Genomic DNA, 23437 nt, shown 5'->3' on the forward strand with positions numbered 1-23437 from the left:
GGGGGGGGGGGGGGTGGTGGGTTTTTAAACTAAACAAGAAGAATGTGTTTACTCACTCGTATTTTCTAGAGAGAATCCGCAACACAAATAGAGCTCCATAAACTTGCTGATCTTGTAAGTTATGCTTAACCCAGTCCAAAAGATGTGGCCACTGCTCAGGATAATCAGCATGAATAATTGTTTTGAGGCACTCACCCAGCTGCACCCTACACAAAATTTCGTTAAATTAGACGCACATTTTCCAAACATAAACAAAACTCAAAAGAAACAATGAATAAAGTTGACACTTCATCGCGTAATCACACACTAGACAACAAAGTTGCAGTTAACAAACAGCAGCATGCATGGAAAACAAGTGTGTTGCGCAGTAAATGCATGTGTAATGGATTAAGCATATCAAATACACATTAACAAAAATGGGAAAAGTGCAAAACCACACAATATATTGAGCAGAGAAGCCAAAGAACAGACAGAAATTAGTACCTCAACAGTGGGGGGACTTGGGCAACAAAGACAAGAATGTGATCTCTCACCATGTCCTTATCAACTTGCGATATTTTCTGTTGCTCATCTACATACAGTCAAACATATGACACAAACAATACGCATAATAAACATGAGCAATGGTTCCAAATAATACTTTTCTTGTTACTCTATGAAATAGCATATGTTCAAAAAAAAAAAAGAGTATTATATACTGGGCTCATGAGGTGCCCAATTCTTGGCTATGAAATTCTTGAAATGAATGCTGGCTACTTGTCGCACAGACAAGTCACAGTTATTGTCCACAATGATCTGCAATAGCCTCACCAGATGCTGAGGCGTGTATTGAAACTGAAAAATAACAAAGAAAAAAAAAAACCATAAAAAATAGAATCATTAGCGAGTTGCTTTTCTTGCCATTCAGTAATAAGGAAAAGAAAAGAAGAAGTAATTAGTTAATTTTACTTATAGCTAGTTAATGAAGCAGTTAAAGGAACAAAGCTAGTTACCTGATTGAGGCTGTGCTCGGCAGCTTTGCGTTCTTCGGGATTGGGGCTGAGAGCACCTTGGAGGATGAGAGCAAGGCTAGGGAGATCCATATCCGATTCCGATAGTATTACTAAAATTGAAACTGAGAGTATCAAATCAAATTCAATTCAAAAACCCTAGTTGAAGTTGTAGTTGCAGCTCCAGTTCAATTAATCGAAGAACAGCTGATGATTCTCTCTGTCTCTGCGGGGGTGTAAAGGTGTGGGAAGAGAGAGAGAGAAAGAAAAAGAGAAAAAGAGTGTGTGTATGCGTGTGTGTTGCGCTTTGCGGAGAAAGACAGCTAGAGAGAGTGGAACGCTGTATGTATTTAAATCATTAGGGTTTACGGCCTTTTAACTGAAAATTATACATTACTTTTTACTACTTTCATTCACTCTCTCCTTCTCCAGCCTTGATTAGTTAATTGTTGAGTTACTCACTCGCAGTCTAAAGTAAAATTAAAAGCTTTAATTCTTTTTCTTTTTTTTTAACCCAACTGCCTTTAGCTAAAAACAAAAAAACACACTTGTGAATACTGCTTTATTTATGATTTAAATATTGTTTTCTTTTTTATAGCTTATTTTTAACAAAAGTCAATTGTGTATTAGTCTTTTTTTTTTTGGGATAATGAATTATTAAAGTAAAGAATTATTGTTATAGTCAATAATTTTGTTCATTAACAACTTAATATAACTAAGTTATTTATATTCTAACTTATCTATTTTCTTTATGTGGCTAAGTTAGAAAACTACATATATATATAGTTTTCTAACCCGAGATTTTAAAGTGCAGAAAAAGTTTGAGAAATCTTTAAAATTATGGAGTTTAAAAATCTTAGAACTTAAAACAGTTTATACGCTTTCCGATAGTTCCTCGCACTTTAAAATTTTAGATTGAAACATTTCTTTATATTAATAGTTTTTTGGTCGAAAATTTTAAAATGCAGGAAAAACCCAAAAAAAAAATTAAAACTGTGGTGTTTAAAAAACTTAAAATCTCAGACTTTTTCATACTTTAAAATTTCGAATTAGAACATTCCTCTATATATGTCGCGGCACACACATTTGTAATTTTGTAACACCAAATAACTTTTATCAAAACACCTAAAAAATTCAATAATAAAACTTTAGAAATACTTTTACAATAATTGCATGCTTTTACAATAATAGGCACCATAATTGAATTTTTGATATCCACACAAGTTTGGGTCCATGAAGGTTAGTTAACAAACAATCATTTCTCTTCGCGTAATCCGAGGACAAGGAGAAATCGTCCCCGTTGATTGCTCAGTGAACTCAGTTGGCTTTGGCATTGTCGCATACCTGAAGCTAATAATTGAGAGGTTGTCAGATGGCGACATTGGACGGGTTTGTGAATAATATACAATGCAGATACTTGTAGTACTTGGCATATTTAATTACATGCAAACGTACAGTTAAAAAGTGTTCCTAAAATAAGTAGAATTTGACCTCTTATTATAAAGCCAATAATGCTTTCTCAAATCATGCCGTCATTTTCAACACATGAAAACTCCCACGGAGACTTGGCTGTAATTGCGGTCCTCAAATCAGCCAAAATAATTGAGGATCCTTCTTCCATATGTGCTGGGTTTCATTTATCAGAATCCAACATGGTTACCGACCAAACAAAATTTGCGTCGGGACGCAGCACCTGAGGGACTACATAAAATGCATCCACAACTAATAAAGGTACACGTGCAACAGCTTCCGCATTCCAAAACATAAATACAAGAGAAAAGAGGCTAGCTATTTCCTCCAGCACCGGGGCAGCTACGACTACCCAATCTAGTATGGAAAATCAAAATGAGCATCCACTGTAACTTCCTTCTATATTTAAATTAATCAAGAAAATTTAAAAAAAAAAACAAGCTGTAATGCGCAGCAAAATATACATTCATCTATGTTAACACCATCTAGTACTGTCCACTATAGTTGCTGGTAACTCTTTTCTGCCTAATCAAGCTTTGTCCTCCCCATCTGACAACTGTGCTACTAATATTGGCTAAAAAAGCCACATCATGGAATATATATTTCGTATTATGTAATTTCTTTCCCAATACCTGCCAGGTTCAGGCAGGTCATGCCTTTTGTGAGGAAAAGAAAATTGGCAATAATTGTTGCCCTGGAATTATTTAGAGCCCATGTAAAAATGTACATGTAACCTAAGATCGGTTTCTCTCGGCATCACTACCGGAAATAACCACTTTACTAGATACCTTGGTTGGTGGCCTATTAATCTTCTCAAGTAACCGACTGAATACTAATTTCACGGGTATACAGGACACTGTTGTCGGCCCTGAAGACTCCGGTTTGATCAACCCATTCATTTGACTATTACTGCTATCATACAAAGCCCTGGAACTGAGACTATGGTCAATAGCAAATGAGGAAAGTGTTCTTGTTTTTTGGTTAGAAGATAAGCTTACTTTCTTCGGCAGCTTTTTCAGGGATTTCCTACCCATGGTAGGTCGGGAATTATGAGACTGGTTCTTCCCAACGGGGCTTTCCTTGTAACCAAAACTCCGTATATTGGATTTCTTGGAAAATCTTCTTCCTTCATCCAAAACTGAATGACTTTCAGCAGCCATGTCACCATTAGGTGAAGTTGATAGAACAGATCGTGGGACCCGAAAATTAGTTCTCCTCACAGTCCTCCATGCCGGGGCAAGCGTTCTATCATGATCCACTACTGTATTTCCAAAATAATTGTTTGCAGGAATAAGACATTCAGACGATCCATCTTCTACGGCTTCAATTTGGATTGGGTGCCCTATTATTGCCTTTCCATTTAACTTGCTCGTCGTAGAAACAATGGGAACACGCCCTTTTTGATAGCTTGCTTGGACCTTCAGATCCACATCTACCAACATAGATCTTGTCCTGCCACCAAAATTATAACGACCAATGAAACCTGGATGAAACTGCCCCACTTTGTTCCCCCAGCGTCCTCTAAGAGTTGGCTGATCTCCCCATGTCATGTTATCCCAATCAATCATATTGCGACTGAAACTATTTAGACCTTTTGATGCAGCCCTTAATCTATAGCCGTATCCTCCATCCAACCCCGTCATTTGGGTACAGAACTCTCTATCATCAGAATCAGCATCATCAACGGCCTCGCTGAAATCATCATTTCTCCAGAAACTCAAACCTTGCCTCGATTTATTTTGCTTCACAGCCACTCCCTTTACTTCATGACGTGTTCCATGAATAGATCCATCATAATTTTTTCTGTCAGTTCCATCCGCAGAAGATTTTGTAAGATGGCGGATATTTCTTTTGCCTTTCAGTTGCCATTTGGAAACTGCTTCATAAGATGAAATACGGTCATGAGGATGTGGATGAGACATGTCACCAGATAAGGCTGACTGATCATGCTCCTCGCTACTCGAGCTTCCATGTTCTTCCAGTGCTTGAGATCCAAATTCAGCTTCTCTAGGCACAGAAGCACCTGAATGGGCAAGCAACAAATCCGACTGAGATAAAAATAAAAATGACTAAACTAGCAGGCAACAGGTAAACACCAAAGAAAATGCATCAAATCCATCAAAATTCATTAACACGTCTGCAAATCTGAGTACAAGTACATATACATAATTAACTAGGGAATGCCAAAATACGCCACTAATGTTGAAGATTCAATACTACAAAACATCTCCCCCCCCCCCCCCGAACACACGACAAGATTCACATTGGAAACGAGCATAATTCAAAGAGGATACAGGAGTTAAATTACCTCCAAAAAGTGAAAAACCAGCAACCAAAGGAAAAAAAAAAACAAAGATACTACACTAGGTTAACCGCCATTGATTTAAATTAAAGAATTCTTGATACATCAATTGATAAACTGACACCAGTAGATTCAGATACATAATGGGCAAACAAGCAGGCAAAATACAATCTCTTAATAACTAACCTTATACATGTTCAGGAAATTTTCTTGGAGTAAAATTGGTCAATCTCAATAGCAGAAAGGAAATCACCTGTTAGTTTGCAAACTAATCTTTCAAACATATCAAAGGCTAAACCTACATAAAACAATCAACTTCTTCCTCAGTGGGAGAAACCATAGTATAGACAAAAAATCAACCTGAAACTGGAGTCATCTCTTCATCCATATCCAGTTCAGTCTCAGATGAATCATCCTCGGACTCGGACTCAGACTCAGAAGAATCAGTTTCATCATCTTCCATAAACCCTGAAGAGCTCTCTTCAACAGAAAAACCAGTACGAGGACCGCTGTAACCATCTTCAAACTGCAGATGTGACATCCCCATCTGGCTTGGAGGAATTTCTTTATGATCCAGAGTCTCACCAGAAACAGCTGGCAAGTAGATACACCTGCTCCTCTTGGACCGGAAAACACCTGTCTGCTCCCCTGAACAACAAATAGTACCACAGTCAAGTTGCGAGAAATGAGAAACCTGATTCTGCACTATTCTGAAATAATTGAAGAAGTGACTGACTCCTATCAGTCTGTTGACCAAAATTTTATTCAGTCAATGCCTCAAAAACATTTTCCATTTTTGTAAAGAATTTTACCATTTGCAGGACTGGTTCTCCCCATGCCAGGAGCACTACTGGAAGGAGTTTGACAATTATTATCAACTGTAAGTTTCCCAGAACCATCTGAAGCAGAAGGTGAAGAAAGCTTCCGCTTTGGAGGGGCTGTCCTAAGCTCAAGGTCCTTCAAGCCTCTCATCCTAGGTATTACTTCAGAATGTTCATCTTCAAAACTGGGTTGATCTCTGTCTTTGGCTTTTTGAAGGTTTAGAGGACTGCCAACATTCTTATCTTTCAAAGATATTTCAGGTCTCTCTGAAAATTGATTTGACAATATATTCCCAGGGTTCCCAGTGCTTATATCCAGTGCTCCAGAAGATGTAACTGATTCCTTTTTCACCGAACCAGATGAATTACTTACATGATCAGAAATAACACCCAACTTTCCTTGTTTCTTCAACAACTCCTTCTCCAGTTCAAGTGCATGAAGAATAGCATCTTCTCGACGAGCATATTTCTCCCTTTTCCTGGTTGGCATGCCCAGAGAGGCTTCAGCCCTCTCAATACAATCATCAAACTCACCACATCGGAATGCCTTGACACGTTTGGATTTTTCTAAATTGTACCAATCCCTGAGAAGACACACCATAAAATGTATTGAAAGTGTGAAAAAATAAAAAATAAAAAGAGAAATAACTATGTAATAATTTATAACAAATTAAAAATGTAAAACAATTATTGCTGATTTGAGATCCACCCATGGGCCCCAAAAAAAAAACTTTATGATGTTAATAATTTATAAAAAATGAAAAAAAATTAAAAATGTAAAACAATTATTGCTGATTTGAGATCCACCCATGGGCCCAAAAAAAAACTTTATGATGTTAGCAACTTTTGATTACTATAAGAAAACATGGAAGGAAATAAATAAACAATAATACTAATTATATCTCCAAACAAAGTTTCAAATTAAGGTTACAGAAAGAACCCATAAGAAGGTAGCAGACACTCCCTACAAAGTTTCTAAATTTGTCCATTAATTTTGAATGATCACATCTTTCCAATTTCAGAAACTGCAAGGAATTTACAGCACTGTTATTACAATATAGACCGAGAGTAAGTATATTCAAAGAGAAGTAAAAAAGTCAAGCAGAACACATTGCACTTGTTTTTACTGTAACCATCAAATTTAGTTTGAGATGAGGGATCTTTCAAGCCAAAGCTGCTTCCTCAGCAACTTCAAAACTTGGACATCACAGGGGTTCATTCCTAAGGTAACCTCCTTATGTGAACTGTGTGTTTGCTGAGGGGGCGGAAAACGAATCGGCACCTCCATGTGAGACAGCCTTTTCTATTTTAGTTGGGAAAGAACGGTAAAGTCCATCCTAACCGTCCAATGAAGAATAAGAGGAAAGCAAAGCGCCAATGGCGCACAAAGCACATGCAGCTGCCTGTAGTAACTTCCTGTTACGCGATACATCACTATGAAACATCCTAAGCAAGGCCAAAAATAAGACAACAGCAAACTCCTCCAAAGAATTTTGGTTTTGCTCCCCTTCCGAAAACCAAAAGTATTTTTCAATTTAGTGGACTAATTGTCCATTGACATCAAATGTATTTAATTATGTATGTATATGTGTATGCACAGATATTGTCTATCAAAAGAAAATGAAGTCTATGACATCATCCATTAAGTGGAAAAAAGTGAACCAATTTTGGCATGAAAGAAATTTGCCCACAGAATTCTTCAGCATCAGGTGATAAGCACCACATAAGAGGACCTTTCCAACCAAAATGAAAAAAGTTCGCCATTCCCACATATGCTCCCAACTTTTATTTCAAGATAAATCACAGCCCTTCATTTCCACATTGACATTGTCAAAACTCAAAAGACATTCTAAAATAGACCATACTCTCCATTAGAGCATAAAGCCATGCTCATTTACAAGCATGTAATAAGATTAACAAGACCAACACGAAAATATGTATGTTGTTTGCTTGGCTTTGTAGCCCAGGAGTAATTGTAATTAATTTTACATCATATGCTTTCGTCAGAATAGTTTTCTATGGTATAGGTCCTAGTCTTTAATAAAAAGCCATAAAACTAGCAATTACACTTACAACTCAATGAGGTTGAGAGTCAAATGTTACTGTATATAAGATCTGATTGAAGTTGGCCCCAAGTAAATCCATCAGTTAGAAAATATATATATATATATATATATATATATATAGATATAGATATTTGAATGGTTTTGGAGGAGCAAATCAGAGATAATACTTTCTGTTTCTACCTAATACATCATTTCATTCATTTGTGTGTTTGTAAGTTAAAGATGAATAACTAAATAGAAGCCAAAGTTATGTTGACAAGCAACAATTCAACTAGTATATCAAAACTAAAATCTTAAAACCAAAAGCAATCCTAGTAGTAAACTAAAAATCAATAGCAAAATATTATACCTTTGAGCTGCAAAATACAATACAAGGAAGAGTTGAAAAATGAGAAACTTACACACTGGCATCATCCCTGCCGAGAAGTTTGACAGGTGTGCCTGTTCGTGGGGAAGTGAGATGAGATGTCGTCAGCTCTTCAGGTTCCAATATCTTTCCAGGCCACCATGACCCATTCCTCCTACGCACCCAAACAATTGAACCAACCCCACACTCCCCACCATCACTTTCCAGTTTAGAACCCCCCATTGGCAAAGGCTAGCATAAACAAGTCCCTGAAACCCTAAAAAAAAATTCTTTTTTTTTCCCTTTCCCTTTCTCCTTCTCCTTATGCTACGATTGACAAGTAAAAAGCTCTCCTCTAAATGAAATTCACTGCTTTTCCTTTTGTGATAATAGTATAACAATACCTCCACAATCCTATGATCTTGCACTCTCTGCGATTTAACTATCACCGCCTCTTCTTCTGTAATAATGCATGGAGACAGATACGAAGCTTTACTTACTGGGTTTGTTCAACCACCGGCAAAGAAGGGAGAGAATCGGAGGATCCGAAAGCAGAAACTGGCGTGACTGGAGGATCCGATGGCAATGAATTGGGTCAGAGCTAGGGATTCCATTTAGATTTGGGGATTTTTCATTTCTAGGGTTTTCAGATTGGTTTGATCGTCTTGTTTCTGTCTTTGTTTTGTTCACTTCTCTCTAGAAGGTTCGTTCCCTCTCCCTCTCTAACTAAAAAACCGTATTTTTAATTTCTTTAATTTTATTTTTTAATATTATTTAGTTTAGTTTTTCTTCTAATGTTTGCTTCGCCGGGTTTGGCAATCACTTTTGAGGAGGAAAACGGAAGACGTGGACGGACGGACGCGTCTAAATCGAAAATTCTCGCACCATTTTTTTGCTGCTTCTTCTTTATCACTAGTTAAAATAAATGAGAGACTTGCACGTTTGCACTAGTTAAAAAAAATTAAAAACGGAATTCTTATGTTACTCAAAAACTTGTACATAAATTTAGTACGGCGTTGATCGTATTTTTGTTTGTTTTTCTTTACATTTTTTTTTATTTGTACTTAGGTAGCGTTTACTTTTTGGATTGGAGTGAGAATGTTAAGATTTGGGAGTGTGGAGTGGGAGTGGGAGTAAGTTGTTTACTTACACTGGAATAGAAGCATGGAATGAAGATCAGAATCGAATTTATGTGTTTACTTTATCTTGGATTTTGGGAGTAAATAATTTTAAATTATAATTTTATCATTATTTAAAGAATTATAGTTTTTATTTACAAAGTTAATAAAAATTTATTTTATTATGTTTGTAAATTTATAATAATTATTAATATTCTTAATTATGTACATCACAATTTTTTATTAATTTTAATTTTAATTATATAAATTAAAAATTATTGATAAGGGCAATATAAATGAAACAGTTTTACTATTAACATAGTACGAAATTAATATTTTCTTATAATAAACTATTTATTAGTATTAATTATTAATATTAAATAAATATAATATTATTATATTTTCAAATAAAGATGGTATATAGTAATCTTATTAATTCTCTATTAATATAATAATATTATTTTTAAGTAATTTAAACTTAGAATCAAACCAAATTATTATTTAGGTAAATATAATAATATTATATTTTCAAATGAAGATAGCATATAGTAATATTTATTAATTCTCTATTAATACAATATTATTATTTTTAAGTAATTTTAACTTAGAATCAATGCAAATTATTATTTAGTTAAATATAATAATATTATTCAAATAAATATAATATTATTTATTTTATTTTATTAAATATTAAATATTAAATTAAATAAGAAAAATTGTAGAAATGGGAGAGATAAAATTGTAGAAATGGGAGAGATGGGAGTGGATTCTCACTCCCACTCCTCACTCTCACTCCAGCAAGTAAACGCAGCCATAGTAGTCGATGGCTAAAATTTAATTATTTATAAGAATGATAAGGGTTTGAGAAGATCTAAAGATATTAATATTCGTTCATAATCATATACTTATATGATGGGAGGATAAATCGTCAACCAATACTGCTGTGAACCAAAACTAAATACAGGACAAGAATTCCCCATTCTAATTCCTGACCTTTTGTTTTTTAACTTCCTTAGTTATATATTGTAAAAAAATGTATTTTCAAAAGATAAAAATTTGCTTTATACACTATAGTTAGGGTTTTTTTTTTATTATCAAAAGTCTAAATTTTAATTATTTTTTATATATTTATAGTTTTTATTTTGTTTGTCTTTTATTACTTATGTTTGATTATAAGATGTTGAAAAAAAGTTAAATATTATGAATTTAGTTGAACCATACAATATATAGTTTTAAAATTAACAAAAAATTAAAAAAATCAATACGATGGTATAATTTTTATAAATAATAAATATAATGCGAATCTTTTTATAAATTGAATTTTAATGTCAACTGACTACCAAATAGATAGGGATTGGCAAAAAGCTGGTACTTGGCACTGGCCGAACGATGGCTATAATCGATTTTTAAATAAAATGGTCTAATTATGTTGGAACTGCTCCACTGTGGAACACTAATGATAATCATACGATTATAGAGATAAATATTAAACTGTAGCCACTACCATACTCCACTGGTGTTTAACTATGCTCCACTTGCTACTATGATTCAACAGTCATTATCAATGATTCACGATGAAATAGCTCAATCGTAGCTACTACCATAAACAAAAATAATTAAATTTGAAAGTCAGAAGAAAAAAAGAAAGAGGAAATCAAGATGCATTTTAGAAGCATGCATTGCATTGAAAAAATCTTGATACCCAGTATTGCAAAATAAATAAAAATTGGCTAGATAGAACCCAATTTCTACTTTGTAAAATATAGAACCAAATAATAAAATAAAATACAACTAATAAATTAACAGATATTTTTAAACATAACAGATATTTTTTTAAATGTTTAAATGTCTTTTTCTTTTAATGCTCAAATATAAACCTCATAAAATTTTACAACAATTAATGCAATTTTATGACGATTAATGGTCTGGTACTTGAAAAATACTATAAGTTTCCATTATTTGTAGATTAACAAATATATGAATACAAATTTTATTTACATAATTTGTATTCATATTTTATATTGTTTCTATATAGAAAAAAAAAATTATTGCACTTTGTTTGGGGAGGCAATTCCACCAAGCCACATGTCACGAGGGTTGGCTCCTTCTCAATTAAAATAATGTTGGGTCTGATTGAAAATTCTGACTTAGTAATCTACAATCCACCTAATTCTGCTCGTGGTCTAGAAAATAAAACTAAAAGCATATTCAGGCAATATGGAGCAAATAAGTCTTTGTTATAACTTTGATTATGATTAATGTTTTGTTGACTAGTAGATTTGGACTTAAACAATAATGGTACTATTGTAAGTAGTGGCATGGGAGCTGAATACATGAATGAATAATAGAAATTTAATAACTTAATATTAATGTTTTAGAATTGTTAGTGCCCAAAAAGTGTAATTAGGAAAAATATGAAAAAAATAGAATGTTTTAAAAAAATGAATATGAAAATATGAAAGGAAATTGTTTAAGAAAATGAATATCGAAATGTCTTCTAGAAGAATTCTAAAAACATGTTGTTTGTAAATGTGTTTGGAAGAATTTTGAAAATGTTTCAGAAATTATTTTTGGAAATGTGTTTGAGAGGATTGATTGGCAACCAATCCTCTACATCATCCTTTCTAATTTTCTGTTATTATGACGCTTACATTTCCGATAGCCCATACAATTATCAACGCCATACAAATTTATCAGCATTAATTGGCTTAGTAAAAACATTTGTTACATTGCATTTTACCTTATGCATGCTTTGTTCATGCACTGAATTCTTTGTTCATTCATATTGTCAATTATGTACATTCAATTGTGATGCATGCTCCCTAAAGTGAGCCTCTTCAGATAATAATTATCTACTAAGTCCTTGACATTTAATTTGAAAGCAAATAAATAGTAGGTGCATGAGAATCAACAATGTATGCTTGTGATTTAAGATTTAGTGTTTTAAACTAGACCTTTTTTTTTTCTAATAAAGAATTTTTGATTCTCTACTAACTTATTTCACAGGACATTTTATTATGGGGTAAGGTTCCCTAAGTAGCAAAGGTGATGAGATTAAGGATAGAACTATCACAAGCACATGAGATGAGGCATATTTAGATCATACTCAAATTCTCGTCGGACCCGTTATAAGAGCTCGAGCAAAGAAATTCAAAGAAGCGCTTAATGGATTGATTCAATTAACTTGAGTTCAATCAAATTCATGGAGGCCTGTTGAAGGAATCGCACATGATAAATGCATAATTCAGGCTTTTAAATAATCACTTCCATGAAATAGGGAGTTGGCTTTAGGGATGGCAATGGGGTGGGGTGGGGGTGGGGAGGCCTACCCCATTCCCCACCCCATAAAAAATTTTACCCCCATTCCCCACCCATTCCCCAATATATTTAGTGGGGTGGGGATAGGGAATTCCCATATGGGGAATGACTTCCCCATCCCCACCCCATTCCCCATTTACTTATTTAATTATTTTATAATAAGTATGAATACATAATTTCAATAAATAAAAAATTAGAGACTTAAATAAAATAAAATCATCACCATTTTATAAAGTATTTAAATTATTGAAAAAAACTTCGAAAGTTTGAAACAATATCTTGAAATAATATCAAAACTACAAAATGTTTGGATAAATAATAACTAAAAGAACAAAAATGTATAGAAAATGTTTCAAATCCTTCTTTCTTTGGCTTCATCTTCTCTTTATCATATTCATATAGCCTATGATTGTCACTTTAATCCTGCAATATCAAATAATAAAATTAATTACTGTTAGTTCCCTTTAATTTTTTTAAAGAAAATGTTTTGTCATACATCATTTGTAAACACTTGTAATAAATAAGATGATTAACCTCATTGAAATAGAATTTTACCTCATCTGTATCTTCATAAAATGAGTTGCATCTATTTTTTGTAAAAGAACCAGAACTAGAACCTGATAATATAAACAAACTCATATATGAACAATAGTTTGCTAAAATCAAATAAAAATCAAATAGAATTAATTACACACACCCTTTTAATGCAAATTATTTATTCATACAACATACCTTTAATTTCTACCCATAACCAATTTTGAGCACACATTAAAGCCTCCAATGTTTTAGGATGTAATCTGCTACGATGTGGACTCACGAATCTACCACTAGTACTAAAAGCAGACTCAGAAGTAACGGTAGAAACATGAATGGTTAAAATATCTCTGGCAATAACATGCAAAGTAGGATATTTGCTTCCGTTTGCTTTCCACCAAGCCAATATGTCAAAGTTAGGAGACCTAGGTAAGACAGGTTCCCCTAAATAATGGTCCAGCTCTGACTTAACATGCTCATCACTAGTGGTACTACTAACAAATAAGTCAAATGATGCCAAAGGATCCACTTTGCCCAAAACCAATTCTGATTGAAAAGATGAAGCAATTGTAGATTGATAACCTTATTCTCTTGTATTATTGTTTAGGGTTAAGTAGGAATTGTATTTTAGGAATTTTTTTAATTATAATATATTTATTAATTTATATTAGTTAAAAATAAAAAAATTACTAATTAATATTTTAATTATTAAAAAATTAGTAAATAAAAATTAAAAATATTTTCATATAATGGGGATGGGGTGGGGAGTGCAAAACCAAACCCCACTCCATTAATGATTTGGGGATTATTTTTCACCCATTCCCCAAAAATTATTTAAAATTCACCCCATATGGGGCGGGGCCCCATGGGGCTCCAAACCCATGGGGAGTTTTGCCATCCCTAGTTGGCTTGCACATTATGGCGGAAAAATATATTATTTTCCTTTTTCATATACTTTCACATTACTTGATAAGGCTATTAGGAAAACAAATCAATTATTTCTATTTTAATCGCGTAGTTTCCATTTTAATTGATGTAAGACATTTAAGCCAATTAAGATCTTGATTTGATTTAGATTTTTTTCCTATTTACTTAGATTAATATTCTGATTTAATTTAGATTTTTTTCCTATTCGCTTAGATTATGATTCTGACTTGATTTATATTCTTTCCTATTTGTTTAGATTCAGATTCAGATTTAATTTTTGGTTTAATATTTATTTTTAAAAATTCTTGTAACCAACCCTATGTAATGTAATCGTATCCAATAAACATATATAGATTTTTTGATGGAATTGGTGAGAAAGTTAATTCTCTTTAGTTTTTTACAAACTCTTTGAACTTATCGAATTTCCATGTCGTTCAAACTCTTGACTTATCAGTCAGACCATCCATAGTTGATTGTGGTGTCTTCACATACCAAAGTTTATACTTTCATTAAGCATTGAGTTGAGATTCCATTCAATTCCTGATTTAAATTCGATTTTGGGGATTAAATTGATTAGCGTCGCGTCAATTCTTGACGGGGTTCGTATCAAAAGGTTCTAACACAAATTGAGCGTTACTTTGATGTATTTGTATCTTACCCTAGCACAATAATTTGGATACATCATAAAATAAGCATCTAACAAATTGGATTTGACTTTTGGGCCGGACATTGATTTTTAGGTGTTAACACACTTTCAAATTATTACTTATTTCTATCAATAATTAATATTGTTTCCATAAAAAAAATGGTCGTTGCACTGACTGTAATTTATTTCTATTAATAATTTATTTCATTTTCAACGGTAAGTGGATGATATAGGTTAAGTTTTTATATTTTTGGCTAATACCATATATATATATTTTACTTTATTCTTTATTTACTTGTTATTAACTCCCCCCCCCCCCCCCTAAGGTAAGCATTATTACAGTATTAATTTGAACTTTAAAGAATAAATAATATAAAATAGCTGAACCTCAAATGAGTATATTGAGCGAGGTGGGGTTAAAGAGTCCTTTTTATTTCTGGTTCGTTCAACCAAAAAGGATGAAAAATTTACTTGGGACGACCATATTTTAATCTTTATCCCGGTATCCCCTGACCATAACAAATCAGTGCCCGTTCCCACAAGGATTTTTTTTTTTCATCTTTAATTATTGTTTTAAAGACAATTACAGTAATAAAATGGTTTGGGGGATTTTCTTTTTAATTTTTTAATAAAATTTACCAAACTCCGGATGCGTCGGGATAAACAAATTGAAATATGAATATCTTACACGTGGCAATAAGTGGGCTCCGAATTTTCAAACTTCAAATGGCGCTCCAACGGTCAAAAATTTCTAGGTTTCCTTTCTACTTCTTCACATATATAAGAGGCCCGACCCCTGGTCTTCATTTTGTTCAGTAGCAGTCGAAGAAGAAGATTTCGATATCAAATCAGTTATCAAATACGCCAGGCTAAAACGACGATGGATTTTCACAGCCTTACAAGGAAAGAGCTCCAGACACTCTGCAAGAAGAACAAGATTCCTGCTAACACCACCAATATAGCCATGGCCGATGCTCTCTCTGATCTTCAATACGTAAGTTTCTTGTTCTTGGATCTTCTATTTTCTTGTGTTATTTTCTTGGGAATCAATTATCAGATCTGATCTAATCTAATCGGTGGGAACTACGAGGGCCATAATGTAGAAACAGAAAACGTGTATGGATCTTAACAAAAACATTTAAAAATTAGGTCCGGCCAGACGTAAAATCGGCATACTAGTGTGTAAAATTTTATTATAGGCCCTTATTTATCATGAAACTACTTTTAGACCTGGAATCTAATCAAATCTTGCTGCTTTTTCATATTCCTGGAAATCAGGTCGAGGGATTGGATGACTTGATGATGAACCAAGAAAAAGCTGCTCCTCAAACACCATCAATTCCTCACACTGTTAGCAGAACCAAAGACCCTGAAACGGCGGAGCCCTTGACCCGTTCACGTCGCACCACCACAAGAAGAGCGGTGTTGGACCAAGGAAGCAAGAAGGATGTGGCCGAGACCCCAGCACCGGCAGCCAGCAGCACCACCAGCAGGACTAGGGGAAGGAAGGCCCAAGTGGATTCTTTGGTGCCAGTGCGGACGAGGCAGTCTGTGAGGTTGTTAGAGAAGAATATGGCTGAGTTGAGCCTGAAGGATAGCAAAGCAAGGGCGGCAGCACCTGTTATAAAGATGGACTCCTTGGACCAAACTGTTGAAGAATATCATCAGGTGTCTGGTATGTGCCTATGGAGATATCTTACCAATGGCTACTGGCTTGTACTTCTCTCTCTCTCTCTGTATATATATGTGTGTATATATATATTTGGTCTTTCTAACATTTGAATTATTATTATAGATAAAGCTCTACAGAAGAATGACAGTATTGAAAATGGTGATGATGATGACAAGAAGAAGGCTCACAAAGATGAAATTGGTGATTTTTTGTTTTCTCTACTTTCTTTTTTTGCTGTCATTTTGGTATCTCATAATTCTTAGTCTAGTTTTTTATTTCTGCTTTTAATGTGTCAGTGACTGAGAATGCTTTTGGGGAGGCGAGGTGTGTGGGAGATAAGGTTTCTGATGAAATCTCTGATAAGATGATGGATGTTGTTGATGAAGTAGCAGATCAAAGGGACCAGATAATTGCTTCTCAACAATCAACTGATCCAAATCAATTGGCCAACAAATCTATTGGTGCAGATGCTCCCAGTGATTTGGATGCTGATGATGATAATGACTCAGATTCTCAGAAGCCTGTTGCTATTCAACAAGACATCCTTGATGTTGATGATGAGGCTGATTCAAATCAAGATGCCTCCAAAGAATCTGCTGTTGATAAGGATGCTGAAGATGATGACTCGGATTCTCAGAAGTCTGTTGCTACTAAGGAACAACAACACAATGCTGATTCGAATCAATTTGCCGCTGAATCTGTTGTTGATACGAGTGTTGATGATGTCTCAGATTCTCAAAATTCTATTGCTAATCAACAAGGCAACCCCATTGCTGAGGCTGTTTCAAATCAATTTGCTACTGGGCCTATTGTTGATAAGGATGCCGAAGATGACTCAAATTCTCAGAATTTTGTTGGTAATCAACAAGAAAACCCTATTGCTGAGGCTGTCTCAGATCAATTTGCCACCGAGTCTACTGTTGATACAGATACTGATAATGACTTGGATTCTCAGAATTCTGTTGCTAATCAACAAGGCAACCTCATAGCTGAGGCTGATTCAAAACAATTTGCCGCCAAATCTGTTGTTGATGCAGAGGCTGATGACGACTCAGATTCTCAGAAGCCTTTTGGTAATCAACAAGACATCCACATTGTAGAGGCTTATTCAAATCTATTTGCCACAGAATCTATTGCTGCAGAGACAGAGACAGATGCAGATTCGTCAGCTAGTGACACTGATGCTGATGATGACTCAGGTTCTCAGAAGTCTATTTCTGATCAATTGGATATACAGACTACTGCAGCTGAATGCATTGAAGACGAGTTGTTTGATGTTGGCTTGATGGAGGCCTATGAGGATGAAACTCCAAATTCTAATTCTGTGGAGCAGCAAATAAGCCATTCTTCTTCTTCTCCTCCTCTGCCCCCGGGCAACAGCATGAAAAAGTCGCGTGACATCCATGTTATGTTCTCATCTAAAGAATTTGCCATGGCATCATCACCAGCGGCCATTGCCAAACAATCTAATTGTTGCGATTCTTCTGGCCCCGCACCAAATCAGTCAGAGGCGTCAAATCAGAAGCTGGCAGCCCTTATTCAAGCAGACAATAAGGAGAACATTGACAGCAGTGGCATGGTCTTGATCATGAAAGATGAGGAGTCTAACAAGAAGGATAAGGTAAAGAAGAAAAGGAACAACATTAACATTGCTGAAGATGATAGCAAGCCAAAATCACTCAATGACAAGAGTCTAAGACAGCTAACCAAGATGCTCAAGGAGAAACTGCAGATATACAACAACAAAAAGAACAATGAAGAAAAAAACAACACCATCAAGGTGAATGGCTAGCTTCTATTACTATTACTATTTCAATAAACTGTTGACAACTTAATTACTAGTCGTTGTTTTATGCTTAACTGCTAGTAAAATGTTTGTTTCTTTGTTAATGAATGAGCAGAAACAAGTGCCAAGGCCAGCCTTGCAGACGCTGCCAGAGAATCTAATGCCTGCCGGTGGACCAAAAAATGAAAACTAATAGAAGTGATGATGATGATGAGATGATGATGCATGCAAAAAGAGGAAGAGGCCACTTTTTGTCAAGTGTTGGTTGAATATGATGGGGGTTTTAGAAAACCTTGGTTTGCCCCCTCTTGTTTCTGATATAAGTTTTAATGTAATAACGTTAGACTAAACCCTAAACCCAGTTTAGTAATTTGATGATTTTAAGATCCATTTTGTTTCTTAATCCTTGTCTCTTCTCGGTCTTTCTTTTCAGCAAGAGTCGTATTGGTAAAATATATAAAACAGAGATTCTATACTCATCTCTCATTTTAGTATTTACCGCCTGGACAAAACAAATATTTGAAGAGATCTCGGAAAGCTTCAGAATTTTGGAAATTTATAAAAGTTTATAGCTTTCGAAATGTACCTTTTTTTTTTTTTTCCTCCAACAACCATTTTGTTAGCAAGTTTTCAGTTCAGCGACTTTATAAAAGCGCTGACAATTATTTTTCCATCCTTTTTTTTTTCCCTTGAAAATGAAATACAAAAAAGCCCCCACAAATTTTGAAAGTAATTTTTTATTTATTTTTTGCTTTTCACTAGAACTCGTGGCAACTTAAATTCATATACTAAAAAATTAATATCATTAAAATTTTTTTAGGCAACTGCTCAATTGAATAAAAAAAAAAACATTTCACACAGACTCCTTAATTGTCTGACAATAATAACTGAATCATTCCCCAAAAAAATATTTGATTTTAGGCGAACAGTTTTAAGACTGGTGAGTTTAGTGATTTTTAATTAACCCCTAAAAATCCTTATTTTTTTTTCCTTAAATTCTACTAGAGCAATTAAAACATTTTCTTTTAATTAACATAAATAAACTCATTTCTCTTATTGTTGAACCCCAAGACCAGATGGGTTCTTATAACTCATTCGATGCATAATCAAAACCTACTTGCTCTGTTTTTCAACATAACCAGCATATGCATGCCAAAAACTACTGTAAAAATGATATCTGCACACCATGGGCACTCGGTCCACAGAAAATAGTTCGTTTTATGTTAGGGCTCATTCTAAACAGAAACAAAAATCTTTTCTTCCGGAACCCTTAATGTATACATAATTCAAAAAACCTGCTAGAGTTACCCAATCAGCTTGCAGGTATGCTCCAATTTTTGCTGGCTCAAAGCAACATAAAATGCCCTATCTACAGCTACCACAAAATGGCCGAAGAGAAGAAAAACAATTTACAACAGTTTATAACAGGCCAAGGCCATGATTTAGAGCAAAGGTGAAGACGTGTGATCTTCAAAACTCATCGGAAAAATAAAGAGGACCACCAAAATCTGTCTACGCTCCCTGCGGTATCAGCTTGTTACCTGGGCTCGGAAGGTTGACCAGTCAAAGGAGGATTTGATGAATTAGAAGGGAGGGGACCATTATCCTGAGAAGGTGTGCCACCCCACTTCAGCTCAGCATCTGAGGGCTCAACCACGTGCACCGCTCCATCACTCATGCCAAGTGCAATCTGATTAGGTTCAGATGGATGAGGTGCGATAACCAAAGGATGGGCAGTGTTGCTGCTGCAGTACATTTCGTCAATGAAACTACTCATGCTACCACTTCTTATTTGATATAATAACACAAACGGAAAATCCTAAAGAAATTTCCACTTACCTGACAGCATAGGTAGGTATATAAGCAGATGGGCCTATTCGACATCTGAACCTTAAAGTCTCTGCATCAAAAACTCCAATAGCACCATCACAAAAGCCAGCATAAACCAGTAAACCATCACAGGAATATATTGCACTTGAAATTGGAGCTGGGAGTGCGTCTTTTGGAGACCACTGCAACAAAGGAGATTGCAAAGGAATAATTATAAGAGCGTAACTAACATCGGGACCATTATAACACCAATATTAAAGAAAAAAACAAATATAGATGAATAATAAAGTACTCCAGAGAAATTTGATCAACAGGTTTAACCTTACATTTGATCTGATCATTTTGCTTGGCAAATGTTGAAACATACTAAATTGACTGTCATATACATTTGCAAAATCAATAGGCAGTATTCTATGTCAAGTCATATCGAGAATAGTCTAACTGAAAACTAGTTAATACTCGGTCACTGTAATGATTATAAGTACAATTCAGGTCATTTGGGACCTTCAGTATGGAAGAGGACTTTAAAAAGCCTAGTTAGTTATGTTATCATCATTAATTTTTTACCCCCCTCCATGGAACTTTTCTTTTTCTATCAAACTTCATCAATGGATCATGGACAGCAACTGATAATTTGGTTAATGTACTTAAAAGGAAAATAGATGAAACGCCAAAAACATAAGGACAAAGAGATAGAAAACTCACCGAACGTGAACATTCCAGCTTGCTGTCATAAACTGAAATTTGGCTTTCATGGACAACCAACAGATGGGTTTGATCATTATGAAACTGGACTTTAGTTTCTCCAACCAAAGGGGATTGACGACCAGCTGGTGCTTGTATGAACCTTGATTTCAGTTTCTCCCATTTATCAATGCTCCACATACACAGCTGCATCCAAAATTTAGTAAAAGTAAATTTTATGTTCTGAAAATAACAAATCCCAAAATCAGCAATTCAAAATAAGAAATGAGACGCAAGTGCCAACTTAAATTTCAAGAACATGACCCCATTCAGCAATTGTTAGAAGTGGGACAGTCCATGTTTTGGTTTACACTGTTGGATGCACCTGATGTATAGGCCTATTTTTCTTTTCCCTTTTCACTTTTGCTCAAGCATCTCTTTCTACCTACGACACTTAACATCTTACAGCGTCAGTCATACTTCTTTGAAGAACTGACAATGATTTACTTTAATGTCAGTATATAAATCAACTAACCTTGCAATTCACAATTTATTATGGTCATTGACATTGTCTAATGTCAGTATATAATAAATCCAAAAGTCAAAGCATTTAACTACACCATTTACTTTTGCAATAGAATATTTCTTCTCATAATTTAAACAAGTAATTTTAGGAGAAAAGTTATTTTGTTAGATGCAATCACACAAGTCGCATTCCCAAAAACCTAGCTACAATAAATCAAGAACCTATAATGAAATAGAATGAGTGATATATGATTTATACTATTACAGAATAATAAGTCAGTAATTAACCTGTGCATCTGCCCCTGAAGATACCAGTGCATTCAAAGTTGGGGAAAACGCAAGTCCTGTTATTCGATTCTGGTGACCCTTAAGTTTGGTTTTAACCTGCAAATGATAACCAAGGTTAAGTATGCTTTAATATCATATATTACAGACTAAGCTGAAGATAATAAAGGGATAAATGATAAGATCACTGTAAATCAATTAATTCCTTAAAACAAGTTAGCAACCGTAAGATTTTCCTTTCAATAAATCTCATCCCATAAAAAGAATAAATATCTGTATAGCCAATAAATTTGTAAAGGGGAAAAGGTGGAAAATAAGCACAAATTACAGTATACAGAATTACAGGTGAGAATTCTGCAAAACCAGCTTAGAAAATCAAATACTAAACTTTGCAACAAAGGAGAAACCATGTCTTCAAATGAGACATAAATTATTACCAATGATACAAGCAACTAGATTAGAAAAATTCATAATACTAAAAACTAAGTGAGCTACTTCACCTCATCAACTCTGACATTATATATTTGAACTGAAGAATCCTCCATGCCAATGGCAATAATATTATTATCCTGTGGATGGAATGCCAAAAAGGTGGCTGCAGGAGGCGGGGACATAAACATTGTCATGACCTGAGAGGCAGTCACCACTTTCATTCATTCACAAGGAATCACAATAAATTTCATTGCCAATTTTTTGAAATTATGTTAATGGACAAGAAAGGAGTATCGCTTTCATATCTGGAAATGCTGTGGTAACTAACCTTGAATGTCATCATGTTGAACAAGGAAACCTTCCCGCCAGATGCAGACATAACATAAGAATCATTTTTAGATAGTGCAATGCAAGCAGCAGACTCTTCAGTTGGTTTACTTTCATTTATGTCATTGGTCATAAGAGTCCCACTAGGAGGCTGCCACAATTGTGGCGCCACATTTGCAGTAGCCTGACAAGTTTGCAGTAGATTGCATCAGAAACATCACAATATAAACAGAAAGAGAGTTTGCAAATAGAAAGGAATAAACCTTCCCCGACGGATTCCTTTCAGTACGCTGCCATTTCCAAAGCTTGTGAACAGCGTTACTGGCAAGGGCTAATAGAGATAGGCCAGAGTTGGTATAGATCAATCGAACAACCTGAAATTTAAGATCAATTTGCACAATTAAGTTGTTAAAAGATAGAGCAAGCATGTATATACTTATCTGATACTTATGTAAGACAAAGTGGGTATGCGATTGTGTAGATTAGACATGCAACCTCAAGTGTATGATTCTTAACCAAATTCTCGCAATATATGAAGTATCATAAAGCAAAAGTTCTTGTCTAACATGTCCTCAAGTGAATAAATTTCTGTTTCAGCGCAGACATCAAATTAAAAACTCATAAAAAGAATATCCAATAAGATGGAAGCATTATTGTTTCCCCATTCCCTACCTATTTTTTATAAGAAATGAGTGGGATGGTGTTCTTCCCCAATTCAAAGAAAAATTTGAAAATTCGAACACATCATCAACTACCTTGCTTGCTGCTATAGAATCAGGCAATCTCAGGGCTTTAATTTGTGATGGATCTGAAATATCAGGAATTCTCCAGCTCTTAATCTTGTCCACATCTTCTGCTACCCGTGGTTTAACATCAACCAGTCTGCTACCGTCTATGGTTCCCTGCAGTGGCACAGCATATGAACTTATGCCCCAGATAGGTTTAACTACTGTATGCAACTGAAAAACCAAAACTTACAAGACTGCTGATAGAGACAGCAGGTGGACCCCTATCAGGGCGTTCCAGAGTTGGAGCAATGGCAGCAGATACATTTGACGCTGGACCTAGAGCATTGATAGTCAATGGCTGAAAAAAAGGTGAACAAGAAACAAATAATGAAATATAAATGCAAAACGAAATTATTTAATAAGCTATATAAGTACAATAGAAAATAAAAGAAGACATAAAGGTCTCTCTCTCTCTCTCTGTGGAAAACTTTGCTTCAGGTATAAAAAAAGCACAAAACTGATCTCTCTCTTCCTCACACACAACCCCCCCCCCCCCCAAAAACCCCCCTTCTCTCCCCATAAAGCAAAAACTTCAATTAAAAATCCCAACTTATTGGCCTTAAAAGTCACC

The 23437-nt window shown here is 34.7% G+C and overlaps 4 protein-coding genes across 7 annotated transcripts in view; 1 reads left to right on the forward strand and 3 right to left on the reverse strand.

Moving 5' to 3' along the window:
* The window catches only part of LOC18050271 (importin beta-like SAD2), a 10563-nt gene extending 9219 nt beyond the window's left edge, over positions 1 to 1344 (reverse strand). Inside the window, exons 1-4 of the mRNA XM_006443095.2 lie at positions 993 to 1344; positions 699 to 834; positions 484 to 571; positions 57 to 206 (exon numbers count right to left, since the gene is read on the reverse strand). Coding sequence (XP_006443158.2) covers positions 57 to 206; positions 484 to 571; positions 699 to 834; positions 993 to 1082 — 464 coding nt within the window. The 5' untranslated portion in view covers positions 1083 to 1344. The remainder of the gene's footprint in view (positions 1 to 56; positions 207 to 483; positions 572 to 698; positions 835 to 992) is intronic.
* An 840-nt stretch (positions 1345 to 2184) lies between these two features.
* Positions 2185 to 8894, reverse strand: LOC18050273 (uncharacterized protein At1g51745). Of its 2 annotated transcripts, XR_002906524.1 has the most exons (5): positions 8050 to 8894; positions 5574 to 6166; positions 5122 to 5409; positions 2481 to 4482; positions 2185 to 2333 (listed from the first exon to the last, which is right to left on the reverse strand). XR_002906524.1 is itself a non-coding variant. In XM_006443098.2 (4 exons), exons 1-4 carry the CDS (start codon positions 8235 to 8237, stop codon positions 3194 to 3196), a joined length of 2358 nt encoding a protein of 785 aa, XP_006443161.1. In that variant the 5' UTR covers positions 8238 to 8894; the 3' UTR covers positions 2185 to 3193. The 2 variants fall into 2 exon arrangements, 1 of the variants encoding a protein (XP_006443161.1); XM_006443098.2 differs by having other exon boundaries at positions 2185 to 4482.
* A 6332-nt stretch (positions 8895 to 15226) lies between these two features.
* Positions 15227 to 18374, forward strand: LOC18050274 (putative surface protein SACOL0050). Its single transcript, XM_024188896.1, has 5 exons — positions 15227 to 15531; positions 15816 to 16212; positions 16333 to 16410; positions 16506 to 17989; positions 18111 to 18374. The coding sequence occupies exons 1-5, from the start codon at positions 15418 to 15420 to the stop codon at positions 18186 to 18188; spliced, it is 2151 nt and encodes a 716-aa protein (XP_024044664.1). The 5' UTR covers positions 15227 to 15417; the 3' UTR covers positions 18189 to 18374.
* Positions 18375 to 19231: 857 nt separating this feature from the next.
* Positions 19232 to 23437, reverse strand: part of LOC18050277 (protein TPR2) — a 10739-nt gene continuing 6533 nt past the window's right edge. Inside the window, exons 17-25 of one of the 3 annotated variants that reach the window (XM_024188898.1) lie at positions 23057 to 23164; positions 22834 to 22980; positions 22342 to 22452; positions 22080 to 22262; positions 21820 to 21948; positions 21323 to 21418; positions 20531 to 20716; positions 19835 to 20007; positions 19232 to 19737 (exon numbers count right to left, since the gene is read on the reverse strand). In XM_024188898.1, the coding sequence (XP_024044666.1) occupies positions 19533 to 19737; positions 19835 to 20007; positions 20531 to 20716; positions 21323 to 21418; positions 21820 to 21948; positions 22080 to 22262; positions 22342 to 22452; positions 22834 to 22980; positions 23057 to 23164 (1338 nt within the window). In that variant the 3' untranslated portion in view covers positions 19232 to 19532. Of the gene's footprint in view, positions 19741 to 19834; positions 20008 to 20530; positions 20717 to 21322; positions 21419 to 21819; positions 21949 to 22079; positions 22263 to 22341; positions 22453 to 22833; positions 22981 to 23056; positions 23165 to 23437 lie in introns of all 3 variants that reach the window. The other 2 variants (XM_024188897.1, XM_006443104.2) reach the window with 2 other exon arrangements.

Source organism: Citrus clementina, unplaced genomic scaffold (genome assembly GCF_000493195.1).
Source record: "Citrus clementina cultivar Clemenules unplaced genomic scaffold, Citrus_clementina_v1.0 scaffold_3, whole genome shotgun sequence".
NCBI lineage: Eukaryota > Viridiplantae > Streptophyta > Magnoliopsida > Sapindales > Rutaceae > Citrus > Citrus x clementina.

Excerpts from the sequence above, each read along its gene's own strand:
- LOC18050273 (XM_006443098.2), bottom strand. The coding sequence starts at position 8,237 with ATGGGGGGTTCTAAACTGGAAAGTGATGGTGGGGAGTGTGGGGTTGGT. Across the intron at positions 5,410-5,573 it reads GAGAACCAGTCCTGCAAATG|GGGAGCAGACAGGTGTTTTC; the intron begins GTAAAATTCTTT and ends TTTGTTGTTCAG. Across the intron at positions 4,483-5,121 it reads AGAGATGACTCCAGTTTCAG|GTGCTTCTGTGCCTAGAGAA; the intron begins GTTGATTTTTTG and ends TTGCCCATTCAG.
- LOC18050274 (XM_024188896.1), top strand. The coding sequence starts at position 15,418 with ATGGATTTTCACAGCCTTACAAGGAAAGAGCTCCAGACACTCTGCAAG. Across the intron at positions 16,411-16,505 it reads GGCTCACAAAGATGAAATTG|TGACTGAGAATGCTTTTGGG; the intron begins GTGATTTTTTGT and ends TTAATGTGTCAG. Across the intron at positions 17,990-18,110 it reads AAAAAAACAACACCATCAAG|AAACAAGTGCCAAGGCCAGC; the intron begins GTGAATGGCTAG and ends ATGAATGAGCAG.